General features: G+C 43.6%; 1 protein-coding gene across 2 annotated transcripts in view; it reads right to left on the reverse strand.

Moving 5' to 3' along the window:
* Positions 1-20274, reverse strand: part of TTC39C (tetratricopeptide repeat domain 39C) — a 179756-nt gene that overhangs the window by 93425 nt on the left and 66057 nt on the right. For both annotated transcript variants that reach the window (XM_030213619.1, XM_030213611.1), the window contains exon 3: positions 14960-15088. In XM_030213619.1, coding sequence (XP_030069479.1) covers positions 14960-15088 — 129 coding nt within the window. The remainder of the gene's footprint in view (positions 1-14959; positions 15089-20274) is intronic.

A 20274-nucleotide genomic window follows, 5' to 3' on the forward strand; every position in this document is an offset into this window, starting at 1 on the left:
AATTGCAAGAGGATTATGAAAAATTACAAGAGGACCTTACAAGACTGGGAGACTGGGCGCCTAATTGGCAGAAGACGTTTAATGTGAGCAAATGCAAAGTGATGCATGTGGGAAAGAGGAACTCGAATAGTAGCTACGTAATGCAAGGTTCCACATTAGGATTCACCGACCAAGAAAGGGATCTAGGTGTCGTCGTTGATGATACGTTGAAACCCTCTGCTCAGTGTGCGGCGGTGGCGGGTAAGAAAGCAAATAGTATGTTAGGTATTATTAGGAAAGGAATGGAAAACAAAAATGAGGATATTATAATGCCTTTATATCGGTTCATGGTGCGAAAATATTGTGTTCAATTCTGGTCACTGCATCTCAAAAAAGATATAATGGAATTAGAAAAGATACAGAGAAGGGCGATGAAAATGATAAAGGGGATGGGACGACTTCCCTATGAGGAAAGGGCTGAAGTGGCTTGGGCTCTTCAGCTTGGAGAAAAGACGGCTAAGGGGAGATATGATAGAGGTCTATAAAATAATGAGTGGATTGGAACGGGTAGATGTGAAACATTTTGTTTATGCTTTCCAAAAATACAAGGACTAAAGGGCATGCTATGAAGCTACAAAGTAGTAAATTTAAAACAAATCAGAGAAAATTTTTCTTCACTCAGCGTGTAATTAAACTCTGGAATTTGTTGCCAGAGAATGTGGTAGTTAGCTTAGAGGGGTTTAAAAAAAGGTTTGGAGGGCTTCCTAAAGGAAAAGTCCACAGACCATTATAAAAATGACTTGGAGAAAATCCACTGCTTCTTTCTAGGATAAGCAGCATAAAATGTATTGAACTTTTTTGGGATCTTGCCAGGTACTTGTGATCTGGATTGGCTCAGAGACTTCCAAGTCTCTCAGGTGAGTGAAGCACGGCCAAAAAAGACGTTTTTTTATTATTGAGGAGGTGAATGACGGCGAAAATGGACGACTTTTTTTGATGGCCGGCCTCAACTGCACTTTTGTTTTTATTATTGCGGCCGGGGGGGGGGGGGGGGGGGGGGGGGGGGGGAGGGGCGGAATGACTTTTATAGCGGTTTTTTATCAGTTTTCAATCCCACGCAGCCCCAATGAGAGCTACAGACCTCTTGTTAGAGTTTCCAGCGTTAAGGCAATCGGAAAAGCTTACTGCATCTCATTACAATAGGGTTTCTACACAATTTGCTCATCAGCATTCAGTTTTCGTTAGCTGCTACCGCCGTTGTAAAATGGCTTTTAGTGCATGCCAGGGTTTACTACTTGCTGGTTAATGGCTCGTTAGGTTTAGTGCATCTGGCCCTAAATGTACTAAGCCCCCTCAAAGCAACCAAAAGGGCTACAATTATTAGAGAGGTTTTTACCATCAAGGATTCTGGGCCAAAAGCAAAAGAGAAATTCAACTCCTCCTTGGAAATCTTGCATCGAGGGAAAAATAAAATCTTTGTGAACGGAAGTGTCCTTGATAGATGGGTACCTAAAAGGATCACGATTACCAAAGAAACAGGAAGATCCAAAATATCAAATTTAAACATGTTGCATTGACGAAGGAAGATCTTAAATTCATATGCTCCAATAATAAATTAAAAGTAACACCTGAAGTACAAAAATTGCAGAGATATGAAGAAAACAGACGAGAGAGATATCAAAATAAATTATTTAGGGAACATCCAAAACAATTCTACAGGGAACTTGGAAAGAATATCCACGCAGTGAAAACACCACCAAATAAAGCTGAGACAAATATTCTGGAGAAAGTTATCCCTGTAGAGAATAAGCAAGATGCAGAACGGCTACCCTGCGTACAGGAGAATTTGAAATGGGTCAACATTTTCATATGGAATGGCCTGAACTAACAACAAAAGAGTTGGAACACAGGTTAAAAAGATCCCCAAACTGGAGAAGTCCTGGCCCAGATGGAGTGACCAATATTTTGCTTAAACAGTTAACGCCCCTCCAATAAGACATGGCAAACCAAAAATCAATTGATGAGGCAGCCAAATCTGATACCATATTGGATAGAACACTTCTTCCAAAGTGAGATCCAATTAACATTCCTAAAAATTAGACTGATAATTTGTCTACCTACAGTCTACAAGCTGTTCACTGCAATAGATGCTGACAGAATATGTGATCATATCCTCCTTTTTTTTGTTTGTTTGTTTTTCTTAGACCAGGCAGATTCATTTGGATTTGTTGTGTGAGAATAGATTGTTATTGTGGAGATAGAGAAGTCTCTGAAGCTTGTAAAATTGATTATCTTGGACAAAGCACTTGGGGAGTTGTATTAACCTTAAACTTGCATCACTTTGAACAGGAACAACAGAGGTACATTGCCTTGCTGAGCTACGGAATGGCATGTTTGTATTGCTATCCTGACTGGATTTCTGCCATGGGGAGGGGGATTCCCTCCTGAAAGAGGAGAGTAGCATTACTGACAGTAGGGTCACTGTGGGTTTGTTTACTTACAGCTGGCTGTGCAGGCTTTGAAGAACAGTGCTTTTTTACCTTTCTTTCCATTTATCTGCACTGTGTTTGTTCACGGAATCACTGCTATCCCATGGTTGTGCCAGTGGAAGCCAAGCAGGATCAGAGGAGGTGGTGGGGGGTAGAGCAACGGTCTCAATTCTGTGAGCTTTGTGCTCCAGAGCCCCCGATTCTAAAGGAAAGACTGTGGCTTGCTAAGCAGCAAAACATTTGTTTTAAACTTTTCTGCAGTCTCCTGTGCTTAGGGTTGAGGGGAGGAGTGAGGGACTGAAGAGGAAGCAGTCAGTAGAGGGGGAAAAAAAAGGCCTGAATTTCTCTTCTCTACCCTCCACGATAACCGGACATTTCTTACCTCTTCTCAAAGTTATGGCTGGGGATAGGAAAATTTTTGGATTTTACTCAAATTAAAGGGTTATGGAGGGCAATTATTAGAGAGAATAAGGTATTTAGATTGTCCATTAGATTGTAAGCTCTTTGAGCAGGGACTGTCTTTCTTCTATGTTTGTGCAGTGCTGCGTACGCTTTGTAGCGCTATAAAAATGCTAAATAGTAGTAGTATTTTCAAATGGGGAAATGCACAAGCTCAGAACACGTGTTTGGAGTGAGGTATTTTGAAAGCAGACTGGCAGAAAGGGGGGGGGGGGGAGTTACAATACTACATTAAAGGGGATGTAGTAGGGACTTTCGGCCTGGCAGGCAGTAGAAGCAGGGATCCTGAGCTTGTCCCTCTCCCCTCCCCACTCCATCCCTAGTAAATTTCAGCTCAAAGCAAATTAGGCTAAGAAAATTATGAAGAATGCCAAAGATAGTAAAAGGAAAACAAATAAAAGCACTGGAGAGATAGATGTATGCTACCAAAATTGATAAAATGTCACTGGGCAGAAAAGGACGGTACTTCATCGTTGGAATCTGCCACATGCGGTGAAAGTGATGAGATGTTAAATGAGCTGGAAGAATCACTAAATAAAGTGCTAAAATAAATTCAAGAGGTCAAAGATGAGATCCTTCAAATGGTCACCGGAAAGCTGGAGGAAAAATCTGATGCTATAGTAGAGTTGGTAACAGAAGCTGAGGGCTGAATAGGTGAGCTCAAATATAGACAACTGAGAGAGGAGACAGAGATCATACTGGCATAAAAGCAATTAAAAGACTGAAAGAAATTGGAAGATCAAGAAAATATAAGCTGGGGATCTAAAGAATTGATGGTCTGCTGGAGGGGCTGTTAAGCAATTGTTATTTTACTTTCCGAGCTCTCCAGCAATACTGTTTTGAAATTGAGAGGGCACAGACAGCTATACTCCAACTTTTCAAAATTATTGGAGGTGCTAAACCCAATGGAAATAACCTCTCCCTGGACACAGTCAAAGAGTTTGCTCAATATTGGGGGTGCTCAAGCACCCACAGCACCCATAGAGCTATGACTCCAACCTGGCCTGGCCCCACATGAGCCATAACAAGTGATGACTGTAAAACTCTTAAGATACGAGGATGTGGGCTATGTCCTGAAAAAAAGCCTGAAGAGAGAAATTTGAGATTTATAAACAAATGGAAATTAGGATGTATCCAGGCTTCTCTAAGAAGATGGTGCAGAAGAATAAAGAGCTGGTGCAGTATCAAGACTTACTGAAAAATAAAGGCATCAAGGCAGATACCTGATTCACTGCCAAGTTAATGACAGTGAACGATGGGGTTAAATTTTTTTCCACCTCTGGTTGAAGCTGCAGCTAAGTTTCAGGAGGGCCTAAAGATAACACCAAACAAATAGGACCCTGCTGCAGAAATGGCAAAAAACATATCCAGTGAGCCAAGCAGGTAGCTGGGTACAGACTAGGAAATGCAGGCTGTGAAATGGGAGTACACCTGATAACGAGAGAGGCTGGAGGTACAATGTTCAAGGATGGTACTCCTGGTGGAGAAAACCTGCAGAAGGGAGTAGGAGGAACTGGGAGATAATTGATAACTGGGCTGAGGATGCGACAGCAGAGCAGGAAGACAGTACAAAAAGAAAAAGAGAGAAGGACCGAGGACCAGACTGTGCACCAGAGAGTTAAGGAAATTCTGACCAGCAAACACGACCCAGAGCTGAATAATATTGGGATTCGATCTTAGGGCAGCTGATTACTGTAGGTGGTAAGGTACCTCTCTAGATAATGAAATGACTGAGTTAGATGTCACGATGTGTTATTTTGGAGAGGGAGGGGAATGAATAGGGGAGGGGGTAATGTATTCAGGTGCAGAGGGTGATGCTTGGTCGGACAAATTGTATGATCTGGGAAGCATTCCAGGATCTATTTAAAAAAAGAGAGGAGGTGGGGAGGTCGGTGAAGAAGGAGAAGAATAAGAGGAGATAGAGACAATGAGCTTAAAATGATAGAGTAACTCAAGATGTCATTTAAGATAGCTATTTTCTTTTTTTTTCTTTTTGCATTTTAATTTAATTAAGAAAGCATACAGAAAACAAAGACTTTACAGATCCATATTACGATGACAAATATCACAGCAATTACCAAGCATCTGTGTAGTCAGTTGGTATCCCCTTCGCTATAACAATACACCATATTAACATCTCTCTCCTTCCTCCCTAATGAAAAAAAACCCCACCCCACAAACCTAGAACATTAAGCAGTAAACAAAGAGGAATTGGGACTAGCAGACCATTGTATATAAGGGTCCCATGTTTGGTGATATTTCACAATAGATCCGTTGCAGCTCGCTGCTAACTTAGATGATCTGCTGCAATTGGACTACATTCACCTGATGTCTGAGGACCAGGGAATGTCAGTTGTTTCCTATGTTGTTTAAGCTTATGGGCCAAAAGCCTACTAGATTTATTGCTAAACTCAAAGTATTGTTGACGCACCCTCTGAAGCTGCTCCAAAATATTGGCCAACTGTAATTCATTAAGCTGCATACGAAGCTTGTGTGCTTGATCTAGAAGCTGAGATTGCAAGGGGGGCCTTTGACGACATAGTTGTCTCTCTATCTCGGCTAATCGTGCATGGAGTTCCTTCTCTTCCCTACGAGCCTTCAACGCTACAAAGTGGCCCCGAAGGACAGCCTTAAACCCATCCATAATGTGCCCGGCGATACCTCCCCGTTATCACTGAACAAAATATATTCTTTAATTTGGCTCTCAGTATGTGAAACATGTGGCATATCAGATAGCAAAGCATCATCCAAGCACCACTGTGTGAAAGTTCGAGGGGTCCCCAACAGATGCAACGCCAGAAAAACCGGGGAATGATCAGACCAAGTACCTGATTCAATTCGATGAACTGAGATCAATGGGAGGAGCAAAGACTCTCCAAGCCAAAAATCAATGCGGAATAAGAGTTGTGCACCGAGGAGAAATAAGTGTAGTTCCTAAAAGTAGGATTAGAATGACGCCACAGGTCTAGCAGTTGCCATTGATTAGCAAAGGCCTGTAATCGCCGCCTATCTCATTGAGCATAATGAACAGTTGCCACTGAATTATCTAATAGAGAATTAAACTTGACATTAAAGTCCCCTCCCACTAAAAGCATACCTGCACTATGGTGTATAATAGTTTGATCTAAGCAGTTGAAAAATTCCTCATGGTCCGCATTTGGACCGTATATATTAACTATAGTATATTATTATTATTATTTATTGCATTTGTATCCCACCTTATCCCACCTATTTGCAGGCTCAAAGTGGCTTACATAGTTTTGTTACACACAGTTAATTCTGGATGTCATGTACAATTAATTGTTGTGCAGAGATTAATTAGGGGAAGAAGTAGAGAGAAGAAGGAAGGAATTTAATAGGTATAGTAGACGATGGGTTTTCAGAGGTGGATTAGTATTGCTGATCCCCCAATGAAAAGGTTATTACTAAAAAGTGACCACCCCTATCTTGGACCACATTAGAGATTTCCCAGGGCCTAGAGTCATTAAATGCTATCATGACCCCTCGGGTCTTAGTGTTATCACAGTTGGAGGCAAAATATAAATGTGGATATTTACGATGTTGACAAACACGCTCATGAGCAACTTTCAAATGGTTCTCCTGTACCCAGGCAATGTCTACTTTCAAGCAAATTAACTCCCAAAAGAGTAATCGTCTCTTCATAGGAGTATTCAGTCCCCTGGCATTGAGAAGCAGTAGAGATAACAATGACATTAATGCAAAACTGACATCAATTAGACTTCCCACTTCTCTCCCCAGGACTCATATCATCACACGTATCCGCCAGTCCCCTTAAGCTACCCTTTTCATCAATTCCACCTAGTCCCCAAACCCTCTTACCCTCCCTTCCACCCTCCCCATCCAACCCACACATATCCATGACACCCTATCCATATCAGAAAAGCAGTGGCGTAGCCAGACAGCCAGTTTTGGGTGGGCCTGAGCCCAAAGTGGGTGGGAACAAAATTTTCTCTGCTCCGCCCTCCCTCCACCACTATACCCACCGTTTTTCCCTCCTCTCCACCCCATGCCTACCATTTCTCCCCCTCCCCACCTATCCCCTCTGTATGCAGCATGTGTCCCTCCCCTCCACCTCATACACAGCCAAGACTTCTCCCTTCCTCACCCCTCCACCCCTTTGCTGCATCTCCCTCACCCACCAACCAAGCCTCATCTTTCCATCTTCCCTTCCCCCTGTGCAGCTGCTGTGTCCCACCCGTCTTCCCTCCCCCATGCGACATCTTCCCCCCCCCCCCCCCCCGTGCAGCTGCAGCATCTCACCCTCCTTGCAGGCCCGCCCAGCAGCAAAGTTCCTGACGGCGATTCCAGTCGCAGTGATTCCCACATGCTGCCTGCTGGGTGCCGCTCAACAATCTCCTCGCGCTAAGCAGCGCTAATCCGGAAGTCTCTCCTGCAGAGGAGAGACTTCCTGGTTAGCGCTTAGTAGCGCAAGGAGATTGAGCGGCAGCCGGCACTGGCAGGCAGCGTGTGGGAATCGCTGCGACTGGAATCACCGTCAAGAACTTTGCTGCTGGGCGGGCCTGACCCGAAATTGGGTGGGCCCAGGCCCACCCGGGCCCGCCCGTGGCTACGCCCCTGCAGAAAAGGTGCCCAATTGAAGGAATGTGACCCTCATACCCACAACCGATATGTCAAACTTTCATAAAGACAATATATCAAACCCCCACATAGCAAAAAATTGCAGCATTATGAAACATCAATATATCCCCCAGCCCCATATAACCAACAATCCCAAGTAACAGTCAGGTCCAACTACCAACCCCAATATCAAAAGCGGGAACTGAGGAACTGAGTTCGATTCCCACTTCATGCACATGCAGCTCCTTGTGACTCTGGGCAAGTCACTTAACCCTTCATTGCCCCATGTAAGCCACATTGCACCTGCCATGAGTGGGAAAGCGCGGGGTACAAATGTAACAAAAAATAAATTCATACATGGACATCGACCCCAAAAGGGCCCGGCAGTTTCAGCATGCTTATCCGACATTGCTGCCTGGATGTCCAACCGCCACCTGAAACTGAACATGGCCAAGACCGAGCTCATTGTCTTTCCGCCCAAACCCACTTCTCCTCTCCCTCCACTGTACTTCAGTCGATAACACCCTCATCCTCCCCGTCTCATCTGCTCGCAACCTCGGAGTCATCTTCGACTCCTCCCTCTCCTTCTCTGCCCATATCCAGCAGACAGCCAAGACCTGTCGCTTCTTTCTCTATAACATCAGCAAAATTCGCCCTTTCCTCTCTGAGCACACCACCCGAACTCTCATCCACTCTCTCATTACCTCTTGCCTTGACTATTGCAACCTACTCCTCACTGGCCTCCCACTTAACCATCTACCCCCCCCCTTCAATCCGTTCAGAATTCTGCTGCGCGTCTTATCTTCCGCCTAGACCGATATGCTCATATCACCCCTCTCCTCAAGTCACTTCACTGGCTTCCGATCAGGTACCGCATACAGTTCAAGCTTCTCCTACTAACCTACAAATGCACTCAATCTGAGGCCCCTCACTACCTCTCTACCCTCATCTCCCCTTACGCTCCTACCCGTAACCTCCGCTCACAGGACAAATCCCTCCTCTCAGTACCCTTCTCCACCACCGCCAACTCCAGACTCCGCCCTTTCCGCCTCACCCTATGCTTGGAATAAACTCCCTGAGCCCATACGCCAAGCCCCCTCCCTACCCATCTTCAAATCCTTGCTCAAAGCCCACCTCTTCAATGTTGCTTTCGGCACCTACCCATTGTACCTCTATCCAGGAAATCTAGACTGCCTCAATCTTGATTGACTGCACTTTTTGTCCTTTAGATTGTAAGCTCCTTTGAGCAGGGACTGTCCTTCTTTGTTAATTGTACAGTGCTGCGCAACCCTGATAGCGCTTTAGAAATGTTAAATAGTAGTAGTAATATAGCCTCAATGGGTAATCCAGCCCAGATCTGATGTGAGGTGGCCAGCCGATTGCTGGTGCTGCAGATACCATTTAGGGTGGAATTTCAAGGTGGAGGACGGCCGAGCCATGCCAGATTTTGATGGTGTCATCGCCAGGTCCCCTCCACTCAGGAAGGACCTCACAAGCTTCTGAAATAGATTTAACCTGGTTCATGCATCCATCTTTGTAGAAAACAAGTGCAAATGGGTGCATCCATCTGTAACGGATGCCCATCTCACAAAGCCTGGCAGTAACTGGCTTCAGGTCAGCCCGGCGCTTCAAGGTGGCTGATGTTAGATCCTGGTAGATCTCCACGGAGTAAGAGTCCCATTTGAAATCAGTGGCTTGTCGCACTGCCTTTAGAATTTGTTCTTTCAGCTTGAAATCTTGAAAACAAGCAATAATATCTTTAGAGAGGTTATTCTGTGCCGGCCTGAGGGCTCTATGTGATCTCTCCAATATTACACTGTCCGGCGCAATGGGCGAACCAGTTGCAGACAGCAGCAAGCTAACCACTCGTTGAACCACCAGCTCACTGTCTTGGTATGTTGGGGTCTCCGGAAGACCACAAAACCGCAAACTGTTGCGTCAGCTCCAGTTCTCTAGATCTTCTAATTTATCAGCCATTTGCTGCTGTCCGATACGGATATCTGTGATCTGCTAATCCATAGACCCCATTGCCTCTGCATGCTCTTCAAACCGGCCCTCAGCCTCCTCCACACCGTGTCCCAACTCTCTAATCTCACCTCGTAGATCAGCCCCAAGAGTGGCCAAGTCAGAACGGACCGCCTTAAGGTCCTACCGGATCTCCTGTAGCCAAGTGCGTAGCTCAGGAAAAACTCCTTCGGCTCCTGCCTGATCTTGTGTCGGGAACATATCTCCAGGTGACAGGTCTCCAATCATCTCCTGCTCCTGGTCCGCCATGTGCTTTGCACTCGCGCCACCCGCAAACGCAAATTGGGATAAATCTACTGCCTCTGCCCGAGCCTGCATCGCCTCACCAGACCACCTGTGTGAGGTATATCTCCGTTGTATAGGACGGGCAAATGTATATCGCCTTGTGCCAGGGGAATGCGAGAAAAACGCTGCAAGTGAGCAGGAGCTTGGCGCTTAGGCAGCCATGCTACCTGGTGACGTCCCACTCACCTAAGATAGCTATTTTCAATGTGAGAATAACCCAGATAAAAGGAAAAGAATATTAAAACACTTAAAAGGAGAGCAAAGTAAACAGATTTAATTCAAGTAATATAAATTAGAAGGAGGCTCAAAAACTAAAGGAGGATACTAGGAATAAAGTATCTTCTCAGTATATAACTCCAAGAAGAGAAGTGTTGCTATTTTGATAAACAAGACATACTCTCTGTACCATACAATGGGCGCAATATGCAGTGTAGAAAGATGCGGGTATTGGGAAGTGTGGATCATATGGAAATTGACATTTTGAATATGTATGCCCTAAATTAAGAAAAAAGGAGGAAGTAAAGCCAAATGACAGTTGGCATGATTAAAAAGTGAGGTGAAGGAAGCTATTAGAGCTAAAAGTAAATCCTTCATAAAATGTAAGAAGAATTTGATGAAAATACTGTATTCACTCTAATAATCGTCCACCTCTAATAAGCACCAGCCCACCACCTGAGGGCTGGAAAACTCTGAGTCTTAACACCCAAATTCTTATTCCCCCAATAATCGCCCATCCCCAGCCATAACCTTGAGAAGAGTTAAGAAACGTCCAGTCATTGTGGGCAGGTGGAGGGTAGAGCAGAGAAATGCCTAGGTGCCATTTCAGTCATTTTTTGTACACAGAAGTGTCAAGTAGCTCTCCTCACAGCACTTTTAGGTTTTTTTTCCCTCTGCTGACTGTTTCCTGCTCATTTCTCCCCTCAACCCTAACCATAGGAGACTGCAGAAAGGTTTAAAAAATACTCTGCCACTTAGCAAGCCACAATCTTTCCCTTAGTGACGGGGTGGGGGGTTCTGAACGCAAAGCCTGCAGAATCCAAACACTCACTCCACCTCCACTGATCCTGCTTGACACAACCATGGGGTAACAGTGATTCAGTGAAAATACACAGTGCAGGTAAACAGAAAGGAATATGCCATTCCATAGCCCAGCAGGACAATTTACTTCTGTTGTTCCTGCTCAAAGCTGATGCAAATTTGACTGCTTCATCTCCACAGTAACAGTCTGCTCTCACACAACAAACCCAAACACAAGTGAATCTGTCTGGTCTCAGCCTCCATCCACTCTTATTCTAGTTATTTACATTAAATAACAAGAAAGCATGGCTAGAATACAATAAATAACAGCAAGGTATTGTTTCACTCATTTATTTCAATAATTAAAATTTTTGAACACTTCTGCAGTCTGTTGGCTGTCTTTGACTTGTGTCGTCAATTTCAGGCTTCCTAAAAAATTGAATTGACTCCAACCATAAGCTCATGCTAGACTTCAGAAAACCCAGTGTTTCTAATAATAGTCCAGGTATTTATTACAGAGAAAATGCTAAAAGGAAACAGTATAAGGAATTTTATTATTTTATTTTATTTTTGTTACATTTGTACCCCGCGCTTTCCCACTCATGGCAGGCTCAATGCGGCTTACACGGGGCAATGGAGGGTTAAGTGACTTGCCCAGAGTCACAAGGAGCTGCCTGTGCCGGGAACTGAACTCAGTTCCTCAGTTCCCCAGGACCAAAGTCCACCACCCTAACCACTAGGCCACTCCTCAAATTCAAAGCACTGATAAGGAAGGCAGAGAGACTTTGAAAAGAAGATTGCATTGGAGGCAAAAACACATAGTAAAAACTCTTGTATATTAGAAGCAAGAAGCTGGTAAAAGAATCAAATGGACCGCTACATGACTGAGGAGTAAAAGGGGCACTCAGGGAAGACATGGCCATAGTGGAGAGATTAAATGAATTGTTTGTGTCAGTCTTCAGTGATCACGACATGGGAGAGATACCAGTGCCAAAAATGGTATTCAATCCTGATAAGTCATAGAAATCTAAACAAATCTCTGTAAACCTGGAAGATGTAATGTAGCAATTTGACAAACTGAAGAATAGCAAATTGCTAAACTGGATGGTATATATTCCAGAGTACTGATAGCATTAAAAAAAATGAACTTACAGAGCTATTGTTAATAATATGTAATTTATCTTCTAAAATAAAGCATGGCACTGGAAGACCAATATTTAAAAAATGGTGAACCTGACATCAATGCCAGACAAAATGATAGAGATCATGAAGAACAAAATTACAGAGCATATATATAAGCATGGATTAATGAGGCAAAGCCAAGATGGATTTAGTCAAGGGAAATCTTGCCTCACCTATCTACTACATTTCTTTGAGGAGGTGAATAAACATGTAGACAAAGATGAGCCAGTCAATATTGTGTATCTGGATTTTCAAAAGCCATTTGACAAAGTACCTAATGAAAGATTCCTGAGGAATTTAGAAAGTCATGGGATAGAAGGTAAGGTCCTACTGTGGATTAAAAACTGGTTAAAAAATAGAAAACAGACAGACAGTTGGGTTAAATGGTCAGTATTCTCAATGGAGAAGTATAGATAGTGGGGTTCCCCAGGGGTCTGTGCCAGGACCACTGCTTTTAACAAATCTATAAATGATCTAGAGATAGTAAAACTAGTGAGGTAATTAAATCTGCTGATGACACAAAGTTGTTCAAAGTTGTTAAATCGCAAGAGGATTGTGAAAAATTGAAGGACCTTTCAAGACTGGGAGACTGGGCAACTAAATGGTAAATGACGTTTAATGTGAGCAAGTGCAAAGTGCTGCATGTGGGAAACAGAAACCCGAACTATAGCTACTTGATGCTATGTTCCACATTAGGAGTCACTGCCCAGGAAAAGTATCTAGGTGTCATTCTCAGTGACAAGTTGAAACCCTCTGCTCAGTGTGCAGTGGCAGCTATGAAAGCAAATAGGATATTGGGAATTATTAAGAAAGGAATGAAAGACAAAAATGAGAATGTTATAATGTCTTTCTACTGCTCCATGGTGCACCTAAATGCTGTGTGCAATTCTGGTCACTGCATCTCAAAAAAAAAAAAAAAGATAGATGAATTAGAAAAGATACATAGAAGGGAGTCAAAAATATTAAGGGGATGGGGCAACTTCCCTATGATGAAAGGCTAAAAGTGGCTAGGGCTCATCAGCTTGGAAAAGACACAGCTGAGGGTAGATATGATAGAGGTCTATAAAATACTGAGTGGAGTAGAATTGGTAGACGTGAATCCTTTTGTTTACTCTTTCCAAAAATACTAGGACTAGGAGGTATGCAATGAAGCTATTAAGTAGTAAATTTAAAACAAACCAGAGGAAATATTTCTTCACTCAACATGTAATTAAACTCTGAAATTTGCCACCAGAGAATGTGGTAAAAGCAGTAGCGCTTTAGAAATGATAAGTAGTAGTAGTAGCTTAGCAGGGTTTAAAAAAAGATTTGGCTAATTATCTAAAGCAAAAGTCCATAAGCCATTATTAAGATGGAGTTGGGAAAATTCACTGCCTATCTCTAGGATAATCAACAAACTCTGTTTTATTGTTTTGGGATTTTGCCAGGTACTTCTGACCTGGACTGTTGGAAGCAGGATACTGGGCTTGATAGACCTTCGGTCTGTCCAAGTATGGCAACACTTATGTTCTTATGTTAAAAGAAGCTCTCCAGGTATTTGAAGAGAAAGCCAAAGGATTATGAATAATAGGGAAAGATTATAACTGGATAGTGAACTACAGGGAGAGATTGGGTCTAAAGGACCAACCGGAAAGAGAGGTAGGAGGCAAAACTGATGACTGACAAAACTGTGCAATTTGGTGGATTTATAGTGACTATAGATTATACTAATTCAGAATAGAAGGTGTAAAGTTGACACTCAAGAGCAATAACCCTGATGAAGGAGGCTTCTATTTGAGTTTCAGTCATGTGCTAAAAATTCAGGTTTTTTTTCCTCTCTCTCTCTATATCACCACCAAAATTCTTCCCTTCCTTTCTAAGCACAAAACCAAAACCCTTATCCATACTATTTTTCACCTCATTCAAAATTCTGCTGCATGACTTACATTCCACCAGTGGTGCTACGCTCATATTAGTCCTCTCCCTCAAGTCACTTCATTGGCTCCCTGTTTCCGAATACAGTTCAAACTCCTCTTATTGACTTACAAGTGCATTCAATCTGCAGCTCCTCAGTACCTCTCCACTCTTAGTTCTCCCTACACTTCTCCCCGGGATCTCCGCTCATCGGGTAAATCTCTCTTATCCGTATCCTTCTTCTCCACTGCCAGCTCCAAACTCAGTTCCTTTTATCTTGCACCGTACGCCTGGAATAGACTTCCTGAATCAGTATATCGATCTCCATCTCTGGCCGTATTGAAATCTAGGCTAAATGACCCCTTTTTGAGGCTGCTATTAACTTCACCTGTTCAGTACCCACATCTGTAAGTAATTCCCTTATCCCTTATTTGTTCTGTTAATGTCTGTCTTGATTAGCTTGTAAGTTCTGGTCAGCAGGGACTGTCTCTTACATATTTAGTGTACAGTGCTGCAAACATCTAGAAGTGCTATAGAAATAAGTAGTAGTACATCTAATATGGGTTGGGTTTTCTTTCAACATTCTGTTACAAATCCCATTTGATTTGTCAGGCATGAATAACTTCATTTTATTCCATTCAGATACAAAGTAATATTCCCTTATACAAGAAACAAATGAACTATGGCGAGGTGGCAGAAGGGGGTGGGGGTGGAGGAGAAGAAAAAAGATCCCCTATGCAGATTTTAATAGAAGCTACAGGCCATAAAGAAAAATCTTAACATTCCTTCCCATCAACCCTGTTTTGTCAGTAATTGTGATGACAAAAATCACCCAGTATTACATCCTGGGTCTATTCACTCAAGCACTCCTTAGGGAATATGCTTGCTCTGCTTTTATCACCAGCATCCCATACATAGTACAACTTCCAGAGCACCAGCCCTACAGGCACCCTCCTACAAAGGAGATTCTAGTTGCATGAGAACAGGGAGAAAGGTCAATGCCCTTCACACATCTGCCATAAGACACTTACATTCTTCTTGATCTTGCTCTTGATGGTTTCAATAACACCCATTTCTTCACTCTCGCACAGCCTCTCTGTGGTTTTCAAGTCATCACAGGCCATTTGCATTTTTTCTTCTTCAAAGGTCATCATGGCATTCTTTTGGAAACAAAGAAAACCTGTTTATTCTTAGACACACAACTGCAAACAGGATATATGGCACAGATATAAACATGTGCAAGACCAGTGGCATAGCATGAGGTTGGAGAGTCAAAATGTGGCACCTTAGGACTCCCACTGTTGTTATCAATCACTTCACATTTTTTTTAAACACACTGAGGGATATTTTCGATATAATTTTTAAATCGATTTTGGACATTTTGTGAAATGTATCCAAAAATCCAGTAGCGAACATGGCCATTATTCAAACCAGAAAAGGTTGTTTTGTTTTTTTGTTGAAAATGGACATTTGCTGCATGTTTTAGTGCTCAGTGAACCTATTTTCGGAAAAATAAAAAATACATTCAAGGGGAAAATGCATAAAAACAAGCCAGACAAATATATAGGGGGCCAGCATTATTATTATTAACATTTGTATAGCGCTACCAGACACATGCAGCGCTGAACACCTGACATAGAGAGACAGTCCCTGCTCGACAGAGCTTACATTCTTAGTAGATTGGCCACACAGACATCCTAGCAGGGCAGTGAAGCACCCTACAGGGCACTGCTTTGGATGTCACATAAAAGGTCCCAGGTACACATCTCACCATTACCCCCTTATAATGTATGGCGAGCCCTCCAAAACCTATCAAAAACAGTAGGTTTCTGGTAGGTTTTGGAGGGTTCACACTTTCCACCACAAGGGTACCAGTTAGAGTGGGATATAGGCCTGGATACCCTTATCTACTACTGTGCACTGCACTGACCACTAGGCTACTCCAGGGGCCTGCTTGCTGCTCTAATAGGATTGGCCATTAGATTTGAAGCTGTCACAGACGTTGGTGTGTACTGTTTCTTCCACAACTTTCAGGGGGTGGAAGGGGGCCCAGTGACCACTGAGGAAAGTAAGAAAGGGGGGGGGGTTATGCCTTAATCCCTCCAGTGGTCATCTTGTCATTTAGGGTAACTTTTTGTGCCTTAGGTGTGACTGAAACAGGTCTAGACCAAAACATCCAACTTTTAGCCCTGGATGTTTTTACTTTGTTCCATTATGGCAGAAAAACATCCAAGTTTTGGAAATGCCCAAATCCACTCCCAACACACCCTTTTGTGATTTGAATGCACTGCAGAGAAAAACATCTCAAATCAAAATTTTGAAAATCATGATTTGGACATTTTTCTGCCACTTTATGTTGCTTTTGAGACTTTTTCTCTTTGAAAATGAGTCTCACTATCTGATCCAGGTAGCAGAGTTTAAAAAAGGTTTGGATGGCTTCCTAAAGAAAAAGTCCATAGACCATTATTAAATTGGACTTGGGGAAAATCAACTATTTCTGGGATAACCAGCATAAAATGTTTTGTACTTTTTTTGAGGATCTTGCCAGGTATTTGTGACCTGGATTGGCCACTGTTGGAAACAGGATGTTGGGCTTGATGGATCTTTGATCTGTCCCAGTAACTTGTAACTGTCAACAGGCCTAGATTTCAGAGTAATCAATGCATGTAAAGAATGCTGGTTCTCAAATAATACAACTGCCAACCTTTCTCATGAACATGAACTGTGAAACACTCTGACGGCCAGACCTGTTTCCCGGATGAGAGATGTACACCCTTGCAGCTAGAGAAGACTCCTCATACTGCAGTTCATGTATATATGTTGTGGAACACCGTGTACATTTTTGGACACTAGAGAGTTGAACGAAGAAAGAAATTTCACCCATCCCCAGTGGAATCTAACCCATACCTACCTGTACACGCTAAGATCCATTCCATCCCCACAACTATTGTCCTCCATCCCCACCATACCTGCAGGAGTCAGCGCTATTATTTACTTGCTCATAGCCCTCTGTTTCCTCCCAACCCCAATAGCTTCTTGGATGGTATCCACTATTCAACCAATGCTTGTTCTAAGCCTTAGTCTGGCAGTCCAGTTGCCTCTCTGGGCATTCTAAGCCTCATTCTGGTGCTCCAACTGCCTTTCTCCATGCATTCCAAGCCTCACTCTAGAGTCACCACAGAGTTTAACTACACTCCCATGGGAATCCCACGGGAATTTCTTCCGTCCCTGCAGGCATACCGCGAGAACTTCTTCTATCCCTGCGGGCATCCTTCTGAAAATGCTACCCTGGAGGTTCTTGATTTAAGATTTCTACCTAAGAGCCCAAATTTGGCTTCCAGAACCTCCCTCCCACATCTTCCTATGTCGTTGGTCCCCACATGTACCAAGACAGCTGGCTTCTCCCCAACACTGTCTAAAATGTTATCTAGGTGATGCATGAGGTCTGTCACCTTTCCACCAGGGAGACAAGTAACCAAGCAATCCTCATGTCCAGCCATCCAGCTATCTATATGCCTAATGATTGAATCACCAACTAATATGGCTGTCCTAACCCTTCCCTCTGGGGCAGAAGCCCCTGGAGAGACTTCCTCCATGCAAGAGGATATTGCATTCCCTGGGGGATGATTCATGATAATGGATGAACAGCCCTTGTTTACCATGTCCCACAGCTATGGAATTCATCATCATAACAGTTACACCATGATTAAAGTCATGGCTTGCTTTTTTCACAGGTTTCTCTCTACAGATTGTACAAAGGGAGTGAACTATGTACAAAGGGAGTGAACTATATACAAGTTTTTAGTTTAAATATTGTAAGACTACTCCTAGCAACACTGGGGGTAGGAAAACATTTCTTTTTGGGGGGTGGGGGATTGTATTGTTAGACTGTAAATTGACTGAAGTTATTTGTCAAAAATTTGACAAATAACTTCTATGGACGTAATCTACTTAGATTTCAGTAAAGCTTTTGACACGGTTCCCCACAGGAGGCTCTTGAATAAACTAGATGGGCTAACGATAGGACCCGAAGTGGTGAACTGGATTAAGAACTGGTTGACGGGCAGACGCCAGAGGGTGGTGGTAAATGGAGTTCGCTCGGAGGAGAGAAAGGTCAGTAGTGGAGTGCCTCAGGGATCGGTGCTGGGGCCGATTCTATTCAATATATTTGTGAGTGATATTGCCGAAGGGTTAGAAGGTAAAGTTTGCTTTTGCGGATGACACCAAGATTTGCAACAGAGTGGACACTCTGGAGGGAGTGGAAAGCATGAAACAAGATCTGCGGAAGCTAGAAAAATGGTCTAAGGTTTAGCAATTAAAATTCAATGCGAAGAACTGCAAAGTGATGCAATTAGGGAGTAGAAATCCACGGGAGACGTATGTGTTAGGCGGGGAGAGTCAGATAGGTACGGACGGGGAGAGGGATCTTGGGGTGATAGTATCTGAAGACTTGAAGGCGACGAAACAGTTTGACAAGGCGGTGGCCGTAGCTAGAAGATTGCTAGGCTGTATAGAGAGAGGTGTGACCAGCAGAAGAAAAGAGGTTTTAATACCCCTGTATAAGACGTTGGTGAGGCCCCACCTGGAGTATTGTGTTCAGTTTTGGAGGCCACATCTTGTGAAGGATGTTAAAAAAATGGAAGCGGTGCAAAGAAAAGCTACGAGAATGGTATGCGATTTGCGTTACAAGACGTATGAGGAGAGACTTGTTGATGTGAACATGTATACCCTGGAGGAAAGGAGAAGCAGGGGTGATATGATACAGACGTTCAAATATTTGAAAAGTATTAATCCGCAAACGAACCTTTTCCGGAGAGGGGAAGGCGGTAGAACGAGAGGACGTGAAATGAGATTGAAGGGGGGCAGACTCAAGAAAAATGTCAGGAAGTATTTTTTCACGGAGAGAGTGGTGGATGCTTGGAATGCCCTCCCGCGGGAGGTGGTGAAGAGGAAAACGGTAACGGAATTCAAACATGCATGGGATAAACATAATGGAATACTGCTCAGAAGGAAAGGATCCCCAGAAGCTTAGCCGGTGGTGGGAGGCAGGGCTGGTGGTTGGGGATAGTGCTGGGCAGATTTATACGGTCTGTGCCAGAGCCGGTGGTGGGAGGCGGGGCTGGGAGGCGGGGATAGTGCTGGGCAGACTTATACGGTCTGTGCCCTGAAAAAGACAGGTACAAATCAAGGTAAGGTATACACAAAAAATGGCACATGTGAGTTTATCTTGTTGGGCAGACTGGGTGGACCGTGCAGGTCTTTTTCTGCCGTCATCTACTATGTTACGGGAAAATTAGGTTCTTACCATGATAATTTTCTTTCCTTTAGTCTTAGCAGATGAAGCCATTACGTATGGGTTGTGTCCATCAACCAGCAGGGGGAGATAGAGAGCACTCAACTTTTCTCAGTGCCTCATGGCCAGCTAGCTCCACTGCCTCTTCAGTATTTGAAGCTTCCAAAGCAATATGGCAAACCGCAATGGGAATAACATTAACTTTCCTCACAGCGAACGATGGCCCCTTAACAAGGGCATGAACTCAAAAAAGGAGGGAATGAACTCGTCCTCCACTTTGTATAAACGGAGGGAATACTTGCATCCTCCTAGAGGGAAAAAACTCATCCTCCCAAAACATGAACTGGAGGGAATGAACTCATCCTCCTATAACTGTAACAAGAATCCTGAAGACTGTTTTCCGACTCCCCAAAGAAGGAATATAACTTCAGGAAACAAGAACAGCACTTAAAATCAGAATCACTGCAACACAGACAATCATGGAGGGAGGGCTCATGGCTTCATCTGCTATGACTAAAGGAAAGAAAATTATCATGGTAAGAACCTAATTTTCCCTTCCTTGTCATCAAGCAGATGAAGCCATTACGTATGGGATGTAACAAAGCAATCCCTAAATAGGGTGGGAACAAGCCACACCACGCGCTAGCACCTGTGCTCCAAAACACGCATCCCTCCTGGCACCCCCATCCAGCCTGTAATGTCGGGCGAAAGAGAGCTTAGAAGCCCATGTTGCAGCACTGCAAATCTCATGAAGAGATAGTGCTCCAGTTTCCGCCCAGGAAGAGGAAATCGCTCTTGTGGAATGTGCCTTAAAGGCTTCAGGCGGAGCCCGCCCAGACAGCAGATATGCTGAAAAGATAGCTTCTTTGACCCAACTGGCAATAGTGGCTTTAGACGCTGAAGACCCTCTACGAGGACCTGCAAACAGCACAAAAAGATGATCAGAGGTCCTGAAAAAATTTGTAATTCGCAGATACTGCAACAGAGTCCTGCGCACATCCAAAAGGTGCAACTGCCCAAATGAACCTGGAAACTCCTCCTCAACAATGGAGG

The sequence above is a fragment of the Microcaecilia unicolor genome, chromosome 1, assembly GCF_901765095.1.
Source record: "Microcaecilia unicolor chromosome 1, aMicUni1.1, whole genome shotgun sequence".
In the NCBI taxonomy this organism is placed as follows: domain Eukaryota; kingdom Metazoa; phylum Chordata; class Amphibia; order Gymnophiona; family Siphonopidae; genus Microcaecilia; species Microcaecilia unicolor.